Source organism: Petromyzon marinus, unplaced genomic scaffold (assembly GCF_048934315.1).
Source record: "Petromyzon marinus isolate PM22_M1 ecotype Great Lakes invasive population unplaced genomic scaffold, UKy_Petmar_22M1.pri1.0 PM_Scaffold_19, whole genome shotgun sequence".
NCBI classification, from domain to species: domain Eukaryota; kingdom Metazoa; phylum Chordata; class Hyperoartia; order Petromyzontiformes; family Petromyzontidae; genus Petromyzon; species Petromyzon marinus.
Genome location: NW_027423157.1, coordinates 1094505 through 1108795, shown reverse-complemented (window position 1 = coordinate 1108795; position 14291 = coordinate 1094505). Strand labels below are relative to the sequence as shown.

Sequence of the window (14291 nt, the reverse complement as noted above, 5' to 3'; positions counted from 1 at the left end):
GAAACAATGTTTTTGGTGACCAGCTAGTGACGACGGGAGCATGATTGTTAAGTCTGGAAGCTTCTAGTGGCAGCTACAAGAAGGTCGTCTAACACTCAGCAGAAACAAGAGTGTGTTTCTGCAGCTGTGCCTGCGACTAAGAAGTCCTTTCCAATGATCCACTCTGCTCACCCCACGTGGGGAAGGAGCTAGGAAAGTGGCCCTAAACATAGTCTGTCTCACTCCTTCCCGACTGGATAACCACGTTCAGAAGGATCCCCATTACTGTGGTGGAAAAAAAACTAAAATTCAGATAATTACCTTTGGGAACTGGAATGTCAGGACCCTTATGGACAACACTAAAAGTGAACGCCCAGAATGCTGCACCTTAATCGTGGCCCGGAAACTCAGACGACACAACACTGACGTAGCTGCCCTCAATGATACTCGACGAGAAGAGGAGGGGCAGCTCAAGGAACAAGGAGCTGGCTGTACCCTCTTCTGTAAAGGCAGACAGGAAGAACAGCGGCGGCTGCATAGAGTTGGTTTCTCCATCAAGAATTAACTTGATGATTGAGCGCCTCATGACTCTATGTCTCAAATTGGTGGGGAGCCAATATTCTACTGTCATCAGCGTATATGCCCTGATTCTTCACTCCGATTATGAATGTTATGTCAACCTTGATCAGGTCCTTTCTACTGTTCCTGTGGGAGACACACTTATTCTGCTCGGTGATATGCATGCCAAAGTTGGAAGAAACATAAACCTCTGTAATGGAACCATCGGGAAAGAAGGAGTGGGTAAAGTCAATTCCAACGGCATCCTTCCCTTGACTAAATGCACGGAAAATGGAGTCATCATCATCAACACCCTGTTACGCCAGAATAACAAATACAAAACATCATAGCATCATCCGTGATCTAAGCACTGCCACTTGATCGATTACGTCATTGTCCATGCCCAGGATCCCAAAGATGTCTGCATCATCCAGGCTGTTCTAGTAGCTGCTGGTGGCTGGACTGATCATCGACTCATCTGCTCAACCATGCTCATAAAACTGGCTCCCAAGTGACGGCTTCATCGGAAGAGATGTCTACAGAAGATTAACATTAAAGCTTTATAGGACTCCATTAAGCAAGACCTCTTCCACCAATGCCTCAATGAAAAACTGTCAAACTTGATTAACCAGAAGTGGGAGAATGTAGTTCGTCAGAGAAAGTGTTTCAAGGATGTCCTCAAGTCCAACATGAAGAAGTGCTCCATCGACACTAACTCAAGGGAGTATCTTTCCCAGGATCACCTCAGATGTAGACAGTCTATTTCAAGAAGCCAAACATTTTAAAACTTAACAGCAGAAACAGAAAAAGTGGGAATGGCGGAAACAACAACCTGCAGCCCGACTAATGCAGTTCCACCCACCACTATTTCTGGACACATGTGCCAGAGTTGCGGCAGAATCTGTCGATCCCAGATTGGCCATCTTTGGACCCACAGAAAATCAAAACTTTCTCTGGAAGGCAATCCTCGATTGCGAGGGAAAGCCTATGATGACACTTGGGTCCCTGGTTCCATTGAAAAGGACGCAGTTGGGTTCATATTTTCACTACCACCACACCGTTCCGGGCCCTATCCACTGCTATTTGTAACTCAGTCTATGGGCCTCTGAGTCTATGAGTTGTATGTACAACGTTAGTTCATGGGCTTCTCTGGACAGGCAAGATATTGGTAATACGAAGCCGTAATTTTCACAGCCCGATGTGTTATATGTAATTTTTGTTGTGACTGAAATGATGTGCATTATATGAGCGATATACTTTTAAGAGTTGCGATGATTAGAAGGCTCGTGTAGGGGCTAATGTTGACCAAACTGTCGATGATTTCCCTGCACTCAAGTATACAAACGGGAGAATGTGGAGCGCCATCTGCAGTTGGAAATGATGCGTCGATAGCTCAAGGAGCTGGAGAAAGCCACGGCCACGGTCTCCACCAACACCACCAATGCCTCCAACGCCATCCTTGCAGCCACATGCAGTTCCGCCGCCACCACCAGGGATGCTGTTGGGAGATGCATCGACACCCCCACCCGGACTGCAGCTGGCATCTCCAACACCGCCACCACCACCCCGGCTGCTGCCGGGAGATCCAACGTTGTCATCCCAACCCAGCTCATGCTGGCAGATGCACCACTGCCTCCCCAGCTTTTGCTGGGAGATCCACCACCACCACCGCCTGTGCCAAAGCCACCAGGTTCGGAAAATTGCGTAAATTTATTCGAGAACTTCACTGGTCGGCTACTGCTGGAAGATCCACCGCCGCTACCCCTACATCTGTAGGCCGATCTACCGCCGACACCCCTCGGTCTGTAGGCCGATCCACCACCGACACCCCTGCGTCTGCAGGCCGATCTACCGCCGCCACCCCAGCGTCTGCAGGCCAATCCACCACCACCCCAACGTCTGCAGGCCAATCCACCACCACCCCAACGTCTGCAGGCCAATCCACCGCTGCCACCTGTGGGTCTGCAGGCTGATGCACCTTCACCACTCCTGGGACTTCATATTCAATACCCGTTGAGAAATACAACTGAGATTCTTGCATTACGTGTAGTCATTACACTTTCGGTATTTTGCTTTCAATAGTGTTTGTCACGCCAAAACAAAGGTCACATGTTGCTTTCGGGAGGTTATAGCTGGGAGGGAGAGGACAAGTTTGGCAGAAAAGAACCAGAGCTTTGTATGAAGTGATAGGCCATGTAACTTTTATACAGCGCTATGCAGCTGAAAAAAGGGATATGCCACTGAACTAATTCAGAGTAAGACCTCCGCTCTGAAATCGGAGCTGGTCATAAACAACTGCCCAGATATGGGAATACCTCCACTCTTTCCACAACTACCTATCATGCGGAGTTGAGGGGGTGGAGTCCTTGAAGACATACAAAATATCAAGGCAGGTACTGCTTTGATTTATTTGGTAGGGCGAATGGTAAGGCCCTACCTCTTATTGGCACGATCCAGGTTCACCATCAGACTCTCCCACTCCTCGAAGTGAACAGCCATTACGAGATCATCACCAACATCATCAGCACACAGATCATCCGTTGTTCTCTCCTTCCAGATAAAAAAAAAACCGTGGGGCATGTTACACGTTAACATTATTGATACATTACGATTCGTAGATCAAAGTAGATTTTAATACAATCAGTCCTCGCTTAGAATGCCCCCGTAGAACACTGATTCGTTACAGTGATAGGTGTGGGGCCAAATGTTCTGGACTGACTTCTACCACCAAGCCAGCTTCACAACATTTGCGCGTTTCTCCGGTTTCCTCCTATGTGCCGAACCCTGATGCTTGAAATTGTCCAAACATCTTAATGCAGCTCGGAGCTAATAATGAGTCTCGAGACTCAATGTGGCTCTCCTGGGTACATAAAGGATATTTCTAGATTTGATTGTTTATTCATATGATTCAGCCTAGCAGCTGCACTCCTCTCTACTTCCGCATAGATGTAGCGTAATAAATGCACATCCTATACCGTCGGTATACTTACCTGCAGTTGCGGGCACAGGCCTATAGGGGGTGCCACCCTGAGCTGGGGAAGGACAGAGAGAGCCAGGCCCCAGGTGAGGGGTTGGGGGGTTCTTCCAGAGCCCCCTGGAAGGTTCTAGAGAGGGAGCGGTACCGGGGGCGGAGAGCCCCCGAGAGGTGTATTAAAGGGGCACCTCTTGGACAGCTCGGGGCAGTGCTCCGAAGACGAAGAACAGAAGACCAGCCTAGCTAGGACCCTGGGACCCGACATCCTTATAAGGGTCGGGGCCGAGCGCGGACCAGTGGTCAGGACCCGCACCTTGGCTGGGTCGGGTCAGAGTAGCCTCCCTAGCTAGGACCCTGGGACCTCGAGCCCGACGTCCTTGTAAGGAGCGGGCCGAGCTCGGACCAGTGGTCAGGACCCGTACCTTGGCTGGGTCGGGTCAGAGTAGCCTCCCTAGCTAGGACCCTGGGACCTCGAGCCCGACGTCCTTGTAAGGACCGGGCCGAGCTTGGACCAGTGGTCAGGACCCGTACCTTGGCTGGGTCGGGTCAGTTAGCCTCCCCTAGGGCACAGATAGCCAGAGGGCTGAGAGCCAGGTTTGATCAGTGCGAGGGCACGCTAGCCCGGAGGCTGTACCTCCCTAGATAGTGGGAGTTAAGGGGAGTTCTGTTCATAGTTACAAATAAACCGTGTTGCCTCTAAAGACGTCTCCAGTCTCCGTGGAACCCACTACATATATATGTATTTTTATATTTTGACCACTGTGTGATAAACACGTTGCCTGCGTGCGGCGACGCTGGATGCTTTTCCCTCTTCCTTTTCCTCATCCCTTCACCACAGAATGAACACGGTAACGCGGTCATGCACCTTGGGGGGGGGGGTCAGACATTTGTGACGATGTGTGACGAGGGGGAGGGGGGGGTTTGAGAAATGTGACGTCACATCAAAATGCGCAACTTTAAGTATAGAATTGTTATAACACTAATTGTTATAACACTCCTACATCAGTGCAGCACCACGCACGACAATGACAATAGTTGAAGCATGTTTTATTTTCAAGATGGAAATATGGTTTTGGGGGGGGGGCAGAGCTTTGTGACGTCATATTTGAGGGGGGGGTCTGACTTTTTTGTGACGCCGAGTGACGAGAGGTCAAAAATTGCGTGACGTCATTTATGGACGGCCCCTCAAGTGAATGGCAAAATTGGTTTCGATTTACGTTGTTTCACTTACCGTCGTGTTTTTCAATGTACTAAATCGATAACTTCAGTGCTTGGGGGATTTTGGAGCTGGCTCACCGCCTGGGCTGCTGCTGCCTTCCCACTCGGCTGTGGTTGCTCGAACCTCCGAGTCGTTCATAGCTCGTGGCTTCTAATATCGGAAGGAAGCGGTGGTCGTCTTTGCTCGATGGCCAAGAGCTGCTGCTGCGAGGATGACCGGAGTTTGCGTGATGATCGTTTATGCTCCTGGACACGAGATCAGCAAGGTGTGATGTTTCATTTGTGGGAGTTGCACCGCCTGTACGCGATCAACCGTCGACGCGCCCACCCGGGCCCCACGTTTGCCGTGAGGCACCATGAGGGCCTCCCCGACGGCCAGGGCCTCCGCACGGTCGGAGTGGGCAGAGGCCGGCATTCGATTGGTGGTTTGAAAAGAACACGGACAAACATTCGAGCTCACGCTTTTGCTTTGGCAACAATTTTTGTTAATTGGGCTCCGAGCGGCCCAACAAGCCTGGAAGCCGGCGCATTTAATCACCTCCGAGATCGAAATGTGGCAAATCGCATGCAAATTAGGAGCAAGTTGGCCCAGGGATTGAGAATCAAATTTGCATGTGAAACGGCGGTGCAGGACTCGATTCGAAGGCGAGTGAATACTGCGCGGTGGTGCATTGCAAGTGGACATTATTATCATCCAACAGTGACCAGCATGGTGAAGTATGGTCAAACTAAACCTGACATCCAACATCACGTGGTGAGATGTTCATCCAGCAGTGGGAAACGTAACTTAGAGTAACCAAAATAACAGAAGATGCATGGAAAATAAATCGGTTTAATTTTGTATATAAACGTGTATAACTCATGTGCACATGCTTGTAAATATACGATTCAGCTAAAAAATGTTAAACACATTTACACAAAGTCGCAAAGACATCAACTCGCTTAAATCTTTACCACTACTCCAGGAGCTTAGAATTATTGCCCAAGTACTGTATATACGTGAGCAAAGTTATAACCAATTACGAAACAATTTGAAAACGTGTCAATATTTTGTCAGAAATTATCTTTGCACGTCTAAAGGACAAGAGAAGCTGTAACGAAATGCACATTTGTAAACGATTAAACCTTATAATTTTCTGACACCGACATTTTTTCCAAAAACATTCCTTGTGTGATTGCACAGAGTCCGATGAGGGGTGGGGCAGCTGTGTAAAAAAACCTGAGGTGAAATTCTCCGTTAAACCGACGATTTAAACAGCAACAGCTCGGGGAATTTTATACTCTGTTCTATACAGCTGACCGCTGCCCCTTCATACAGTAAATGGCATCCTCACAAGAATAAGTAACCTAACATCCCTTGCAGGGAATCCTCTCGCGATAAAAAATCTTCCATTTGCCATCCATCACGAGACCCCTGCGGGTTTCACCGTGCACAATCATACTTCGAAGCTCTTGCTCGGATTCCCCAGAGCTTTGCCCTCCGAGTGGCCACCCTAATGGCCCACTCCGACAGGCCAAACCTGGCACAATTGTAGGTTTTCAACTATAATACACGTTTTATGGGTTAGATCGTTTAAATATAGAAATGTGTTGTTAAACCCACCACCACCCGACAGCCAATTAGTAAGGTTTGTCACGTAAACAGAACATGTCAATTCGTTACTAGTACAGTCCACTAGTGTGTTGGAGAGCAAAGCCACACCATTTACAATCTAAGTACAACATTTCGCCAGCACTAACTAGCTTCATCAGGCGACAGCCATCACTTGTGAGCACTTCTTTCGCGAATTGGGAGGGGAATCAATGAATGCATATGACTACGGGTATCCATTGCCGATTGGGTTATTTATATGTTAATCAACACACATTATGCATGCGCATTAAGGAACGAGGATTCTCCACGAATCTGGCTGTTGCCTGATGAAGCTGGTTGTAATTACTGGTGAAACATTGTACTCAGATTGTAAATGTTGTGGCTTTGCTCTCCAAGATACCTGGTGTGATGTTACTAGTAACGAATTGGCACGTTCTGTTAATGTGACAAACCTTTCAAATTGGCTGTGTCGGGTGGTGGCGGGTTTACCGACACATTTAAATATTTATTACGTGATCTAACCAAAAAAACCTGTGTTATGGATATTGGTCGCGAAAGCCTACGTGTTAAACTGGTTTTCAACTGTTAGATCAGTGGTAGCTGATATGTGAATCGCGATCCATGGGTGGATGATCACAAAAGATTGTGATTGTGGATCTCGGGACAAATAGGAATAAACACCTCTAATATAAAGCAATTCTTGTTATAGCAGACGGCAAAACAAAATCCCCGACTAAGAATTAATGGATTAATAATATATATTTTAAACCAATAGATCGCACTAGCACTTGGCATGTCTACAGTGTTCTATTAGTCAGTTAAATCCATCCGGGTAACTGTTGGTCATATATTGCTGGTAGATCACGGAACATGTTGAGATATACCAGAATGGATCACAGTGCTTTGTGGGTTGGACACTGCTGCGTTAGTCAATAAACACCACCGATTCAGTAACCAATATTTTTGTGAAATCACCTTCATCACAAGGGGGTCAGTATCTTGGCTGGCAAAGAAGTGGGCCATAAGATATCCTAAACCTTTCATACATCTTGACGCGTATACACCTTAATTGTCTGATTGTACTGGTTGGCAAGGTAAAAATTCTAAATTAAAAAAAAAATTGCGCTACCATTTGAACCGCTGCGACAGGAGAACGAAGAACCGGTGACCTCTGGATTGCAAGTTCAGAGTGCAAACCGTCTGTTACTTCAGGGTAGCATTTCTCATAACCGCCACTACTTTTTTTTCAATTGTTCACCTCTGCTTGCGAGCACAATGTACACTTAATTAACTCTGCAGATGTAAAACCCAGAGTGTGTGCCGACTCATGCACCTCCTCCGACATCTTGTTGACACCGCATCCACGATACACTAGTGCTGTCTGGGTTTCTTAGGCCGGGGAGAAGGCGAGCCCCATGGGGTGGACTCCGCAGGGTTGTAGCCTGGAATCTGTGACAGCGGACACACAAATGGCACAAATGTACAACGAAAGATAGTCACCCAAATAAGCCTTTAACAGACTGTGCTGCTGTTAGGCGGCATGGCCCACGAGGGGGTAAGTGGCCAACACCTCTCCCCAGTGCTGATATTTACACACTGCACCAGGTACTCATTTAAGAAAGAGTTGACCTTGGGTAGGCAAAACAGCAGTTCAGATAATCCTCATTGGTGTTGGCGGTGAGTGGGAATTGGGTTGCCGGGTTCATAGCGCAGCGTGCTAACCACTACACCAATGCTCTCACACACACACATGTGAGTATTTCCAACACAAGTGATACGTTATTATTACACTTAATAACACTGAAAAACTTCGCCAAGTCTGAACAGGGGGAGAGAAGATGACAACTCCACGCAGTAACACACTCTAGTTGGGAATCAAACCCAGTTTTCTTGCTGCAAGATGCAAGGGTTTACCAATGTGCCACCCTGCCGCCCATGGCGATACGTAAACTACCTTAATACCAGTTTCAACGCATGCTTATTTTTAGATATGGGAGGAAACCAGAGAACCCGGAGGAAACCCATGCAGAACAGACTCATGGAGTTTTGTTAAGAAATCTGATATCTACCAAGGCTCCCACACCCTGACTTAGCTTGGTATCTTGAGAACTCGCATTCATCAACAACTGCCCCTAACGATCATTTAAATAGGTCACGTTTCAGATAATGGCCCTTCTTGTACAATGAACTAGGGCCATAATAATAATCTATTTCATACAACACCTTGCATATCGAAACATCTCAAAAAAGCACTGGACATTAAAAAACTACTCAAGTATAGATACAAGCCAATAGAAATGAAGTAAAAGCCGATAATAACAATAATGACAGTGATACTGACACTTTACACAGCATGCAAAATGCAAAAAAAGCTAATCATAATGATTCCCCTCACAGTAATAACCAATCAGAATCCAGGAAAAGCCAATTAATAACGACGTTTTCAAGCTGGATTTAAACACACGGACAGTCACAACTGATATAGGTAGGGATAGTATCCCATAGTCTTTGGATATATAGTCTGTTCTATAATACAGTAGTTGCGTACCTCAAGAACACCGCGTTTTGGAAAAATCGTGATATAATAAATAATATATATATTATATGGGGTAAAGCGCAGTCCGCAATAACGCGTGAGATGCGTAACACAGGCTGAACAAAGACTAAGGAACGTGGGTAGCATCTAGAAGCATCCAGCAGCATCCCGCCTTGTGCGATGCTACGCCGAGGCAGCCGTTACGACCGCTTATTCCTACTCGCGCGACGTAGTTCCATTCATTCAACCGAGTTATATCCAGTTCGGATCCGCGTTACACAAAAAATGCGTTCCTTCATACATTCATCATCGCGTTATATCCAATTTGCCAGTTACAGGAGGTATAGGACAACAGACTGCAGCTCAAAATGCTAGCTATACATATATTTTTTCCATCCAAGACCAGAGTTTATATTTTATTCCTGTGTTATAAGGGTATTACGTTCAGGGGCTAAATGCCAATGGATGGGTCTGATAGCCACGGGAGAGCCTCAGGAGAGAGTTTGTGTCATCTTGCCACCCCCTCCATTGAAGGAGCGCAGACTACAGTGGTGTAAAATGTGGTCCATAGTTTGGGTTGCATGGCCACAATCGTACAGTAGCTTGTTTTTAATGCACTGCTATGTATCTGCTGGAGTCTCTATGAATCTCTAGGAATCATAATGGGTCGCTCTGTATCTCCTATGTATCTCTGTGTCTCTATGGGTTTCCGATACGGTTCCACAGTTTGGGTTGCATGGCAACAAGCGCTATGCTGTGGCTTGTGTCATTAATTTTCGGCCCGCTGACGTTCCGATGCGGCGAGCGTTTGTTTTCTGTGCACTACTGCTGGCGCAGCAAGCAGCAACAGCAGCATGGTCACAATACAAATCGGTGGTATTCCGAGGTTTCGCGTCGCGCCGCACGGTGAGTACCTCCGGGCGGACGAGGTGCATGCGGATCCGCTGGTGCTGCAGGTTGGACGAATCCAGCGACACGCGCACGCACACGCGGTCGAACATGTTCAGCGCGATGCCCTCCACGCACAGCGTGGGGCCCTACACAAAACACAAAGACATATCTCCAATGTAGCCTTAACAGACTGTTGGGGCAAGTGCTGTTGGCGAGGAGCACAGATGAAGGCCGGCACGGCACACAAGGGGGTGGGTCGCCGGCGCCATGCCCGGCCGCCTTTGTCTCCCCAGTGGCGATGTTTACACACCGCACCAGGCGTTCAATTGAGTTCCGAGTCAACCTAGGGGAGGCCCAGGACCGGTTCAGATAATCATCACTGGTGTTGACTGTGCGAAGGAATCGAACCCATGTCGCTGGGATCGTAGCGCAGAGCGCTAACCGCTACACTACCGCTGACTGCTCTCTACCAAGTGCCCTGCACACAAGCACGGATTGACGTAAACCCAACCTTATTATTCCAACTATTACTGGGTCACTCAGAAAAGTCTCACTGATTCTCAAAACGTTTGCATTCAAGGTCACTGCTACGTCTTTGTAAAAGGAGGCGAACGATTGATATGTGCTCCCCAAATAAGTCATTTGCATGTAATTTGCCAACCTTGGAACATGATGCTGGCACACGAATAATGTTACAGGATCTTTTAACGTCCACTGTTAAAGCGGATAGCCTATAAATATTTTACGCTTAATACACACCACAGTATTAACCGGAGAGGCCACCGAGTTTGAAACGCAAACCTCCACAACACACAGCGAATGCAATACCGCTTGGGCCACCTCACCGCGAGCTGAAAACCAGGCATGAGAAGCCGATGGCTGCAATGACCAAACCAACCGAGGGATCGTGATGTGCGGGCCAGCCAAGGAATTTTAAAGCCTTATTTGGCCATCATTAAGGAGTAGATGCAACCCCCCTTAGGTTATATGGAGTGTACAATTGCAGTTAAGAACATACCTAAAATATGGCTGCAAATGTTGACCCTTTTGAGCTTCTGGTCCAAATTAGGCTGTGTGCATTATCCACTTATCCACGCAGAGTGACAATGTAATGCGGCATGCAAGGCATGCTGGAAAGGACTGGATCCAATGGTCACAAATGTGCTTTTTGCCATCTAGAGATCACTTTTTGCATCAACTACTATTTCCCTCATTTGTTTTTATTCTACAAGTACTTTTCTGCCCTTCGAGTTTCTCATTGTTTACAGAAAGCATTCGATTTTCTCTCTAATTCTTCCGGACCTGAGGGATTTTACTGTATTTTTAATGTGGTGTCCTCTCCGTGACAATACGGGCTCAGTCATGGCAGTTATTTCCAAAGCATATTTAATTGTGACCGTTGTACATTTTAAACGCATTTACATCATTTAATTCAGTTTCAGTTTATTTTGGTATAGCCCTGTGAGCCATCCGGCTCTAATGTATCCACCGGTGTAACTTCCTCTGTAATAGTCCACACTGCCAAATGGCAAAAAAAAACGGAGCTTCGTATCTCACTGCGTTCTTCCACCTTAAACCAAGTGTCTGTGTGTCTGATAGAAACCTAATCGTAGAGAGATGGTCAGGGGGCTTGGGTCCCAGTGCATTAAGCCAGTCCTGGGTTTAAATGCAGAATTCAGCCGTTCGGGAAATGCCAATGCCTCCCGGTTAAGTGAACACATGCCCTACCTCCTCGTCGAAGGTAACGTTGAGCTTGAGATCTTTGGAGTCAAAGAAAACCGTCCCCTCCAAGTCGTACTTGGGAATGAGCACCACCACGGCGTTCTTGCGCACAAACAGCACGACGCCCTCTTCGCTCACCACTCCCTTGCTCTTGAAGAACAATTGAGACCACAACAACAACAGCCGTTAATCACCGCTACGTGGCCAAGAGCAGACACACGCGCATCACTTACCAAGCCCATAATTAGTTAACAAAATTTAAGGTAATTTTCCGCATCCCCCCGCTAATTTATTCCAGTTGTGCTATTGGCATCATGTCATGGGGATTATTTTGAGTTCAATCGTGAAGGTACAATGTCAATTGTATTGACTATAATCCTCCATCACCTGACAGAGCCAATCAAATAAAGTTGTCACATCATGGGCAAATGTGCCAAGTGACTAGGTTTTTCAGCAAACACAGAAGAATGCTGAAAAGCAATGTCAAGTGTAGCCAACCAGTACAGCCACGGCACCACCACACGTAAGCGTGTGAATAGAAAACAATTGATTCTTACTACACGCACAATACGATGCCTGCTTTCGTGGCCTTAAAAATGGTTTTCAAGAGACGAATGGACGCATTATCAGGTGCCTAAGCACACGCCGTGCAAGCTCCACGTGGCCCACACTTCCGCCTCCCACCTGCGTGTGGAAAGCTACAGACGAGCGTTGGGCGTACTGCGCCATCTTGTGGCGGTAGTTGAGGTTGTTGCAGAGCTGTTGCTGCTTCTGCTTGTCGGTGAGCGCCGGGTACGTGGGGTCGGCGCCCACGCACACGGCCAGCAGCCGGTGCACAATCACATCCGAGTATCTGTAACGGTACAGGGAGACAACAACAACAATATTCACATTTGTTGTAGCCTCTATTTAATATGAAGATTAAATTTACAGTAGATACAGGCTGCGGTATGGCCACGAGATGCCAACGGAGCAGCGGTATTAATCCACCAAGCACCGCGATTCATTCTGGTGGATCTCAGCGGGTTTCACGATCCACCAGAAAGCTACTCAAACAATGACTCAGATGGATTTAACGCTGTGATAGAATACTGTACTCTGGACATACCACGTTCTAGCACCATCTGCTTGTGGAAATTAGCTTTATTAATGTATGAATTTAATTCTTTGTTGAGGATTTTTTTTATTTGTCATCAGATGTAACGCAAATTGCTGCCTGCTCATATCTGTGTTCTTATTTAAGATCCACAACAAAATCGTTAGCGATCCATGGCAGAATTGCAATTCACTTTTGGCCGCCGCTGCAACACGGCAATGGATTCTTGATTCTGCACGTGGAACACTGTCACCCTCCTTGTAGGCGTTGGTGTTCTTTGGATCCTCTAGTTTTTCTCCAACACAAGCCAAACAACCATTTAAGGAATTGGCCAAACTTCCCGTTTATAGGACCTTTTAGAAAAATAAGTCAAAATCTGAATCTTTATCCTGGAGAAATCCGATTCGCGATAAAAGCTCTTTTTGACAGATGTCCAGTAGGTAGATGATAGGAGTGCTAAGAATAGGAAAGGTAAACAAATCACTAAAAGTAAATAATAGAAAAAAGATATACAAGTACGTAGCCAATCGTGCTAATCGGAGGTGTGCCATAATGACAAATTAACATTGCATAAGTACATCAATTAATGAATAAATTCCTAAACTTGGGAAAGGCAGCACAGTCCCAGACCACACCAAGACAACAACATAGTCCCCTCAATAATCGCGAAGGTCGATTTCACGCGTGTGCCTGACGCCAGAGCACGTCACCGTCGAATGGGCAACGTGAAGTGGGTGTAGATGGCGGTGGCGAGCCCGTAGTGGTGGGTGTCGGGATCCATGCTGGAGTAGAAGTAAATGGCCTGCATCATGCAGCGCGTGGCCAGGATGCGCAGCAGAGTGTTGAGGTATGGTGGCGCTCCCGGCACCGCCGCCCGGTCCAGGGACTCGGCCAACGCCTTAGCCGAGTCCACCTGGATCTCGATGTTCTGCGCAAAAAAATCGGGCACACCGGCGTTTGTGAGGTGACTATCCCGCACGTGGCTTGTAGTTCAGTGCTGGGGAAGCAGCAAGGGTTGTGGTGTATTGGAAAGAAAACGTTATTCAGCGCACTTCCTGTAGGCATTCAGGTTTCCATAACCTGGCTTGCCAGGAGAAGGCAGTATGGCAAGTGGATTAATCTACATCTGGCACAGTGCCTGGCTGCCTTCCAGCGTTGTCTGTGGTTCGTCACACCTTTTGAGTTGTTCTGCCTCTAAGGGCGAGTGGAAACTATACGGCTACATCTCAAGATAAAGGTAAAAGGTGCAGCCCTGCAATTGCTCGCTCAGGCCAATACTGACATCGTTTCAAGACACCTCTGCTTCACAGTAGAGGGTAGCACATTCCCACCCATTTTGAGCATAATGTTCATCACAATAAGTCGACCTGATATTTCAACATTTCAGTGCTGGAATTTCTCTAAAATTAAATACAGTACTACATTTATCGTGATGGTTTTTTGTTGCTTCTTTCTGTGGAGTAGCTGGGAAACGAGCCGAGTCCTTCAACTCCCTACACTTGATAACACAGTATGTTCAATGCGGCTGCTGGATTTTGAAGCCAGGGTCCCAGCTGTAATCTCTGGGTCATAGGGTGACCCAGGTGACCCTTGCAAATGAGACTATTATGGTCTCTTGAGTTCCCACCCGGTTAAACCAAAAGACCTCAAACAAAAATTTGAGCCACCCGGCGACCTCTGAATTCCTTGCGAGGAGGATGATATTGAAGGAAGGTTAACAGCA

General features: G+C 47.2%; 1 protein-coding gene across 1 annotated transcript; it reads right to left on the bottom strand.

Moving 5' to 3' along the window:
* Positions 1-5626: 5626 nt before the first annotated feature.
* LOC142922850 (exosome complex exonuclease RRP44-like) lies at positions 5627-12514 on the bottom strand. The gene is made up of 4 exons (XM_076063793.1): positions 12157-12514; positions 11479-11622; positions 9774-9896; positions 5627-7772 (listed from the first exon to the last, which is right to left on the bottom strand). The coding sequence occupies exons 1-4, from the start codon at positions 12199-12201 to the stop codon at positions 7695-7697; spliced, it is 390 nt and encodes a 129-aa protein (XP_075919908.1). The 5' UTR covers positions 12202-12514; the 3' UTR covers positions 5627-7694.
* Between the last annotated feature and the right edge of the window lie 1777 nt (positions 12515-14291).

Bases quoted from the DNA above. Each gene is read 5' to 3' on its own strand.
- LOC142922850 (XM_076063793.1), bottom strand. From the start codon at position 12,201: ATGGCGCAGTACGCCCAACGCTCGTCTGTAGCTTTCCACACGCAG. The intron at 11,623-12,156 runs GTGGGAGGCGGA...TTGTTCTTCAAG, and splicing joins CTGTAGCTTTCCACACGCAG to AGCAAGGGAGTGGTGAGCGA. The intron at 9,897-11,478 runs GTAGGGCATGTG...TGTTTTGTGTAG, and splicing joins ACGTTACCTTCGACGAGGAG to GGCCCCACGCTGTGCGTGGA.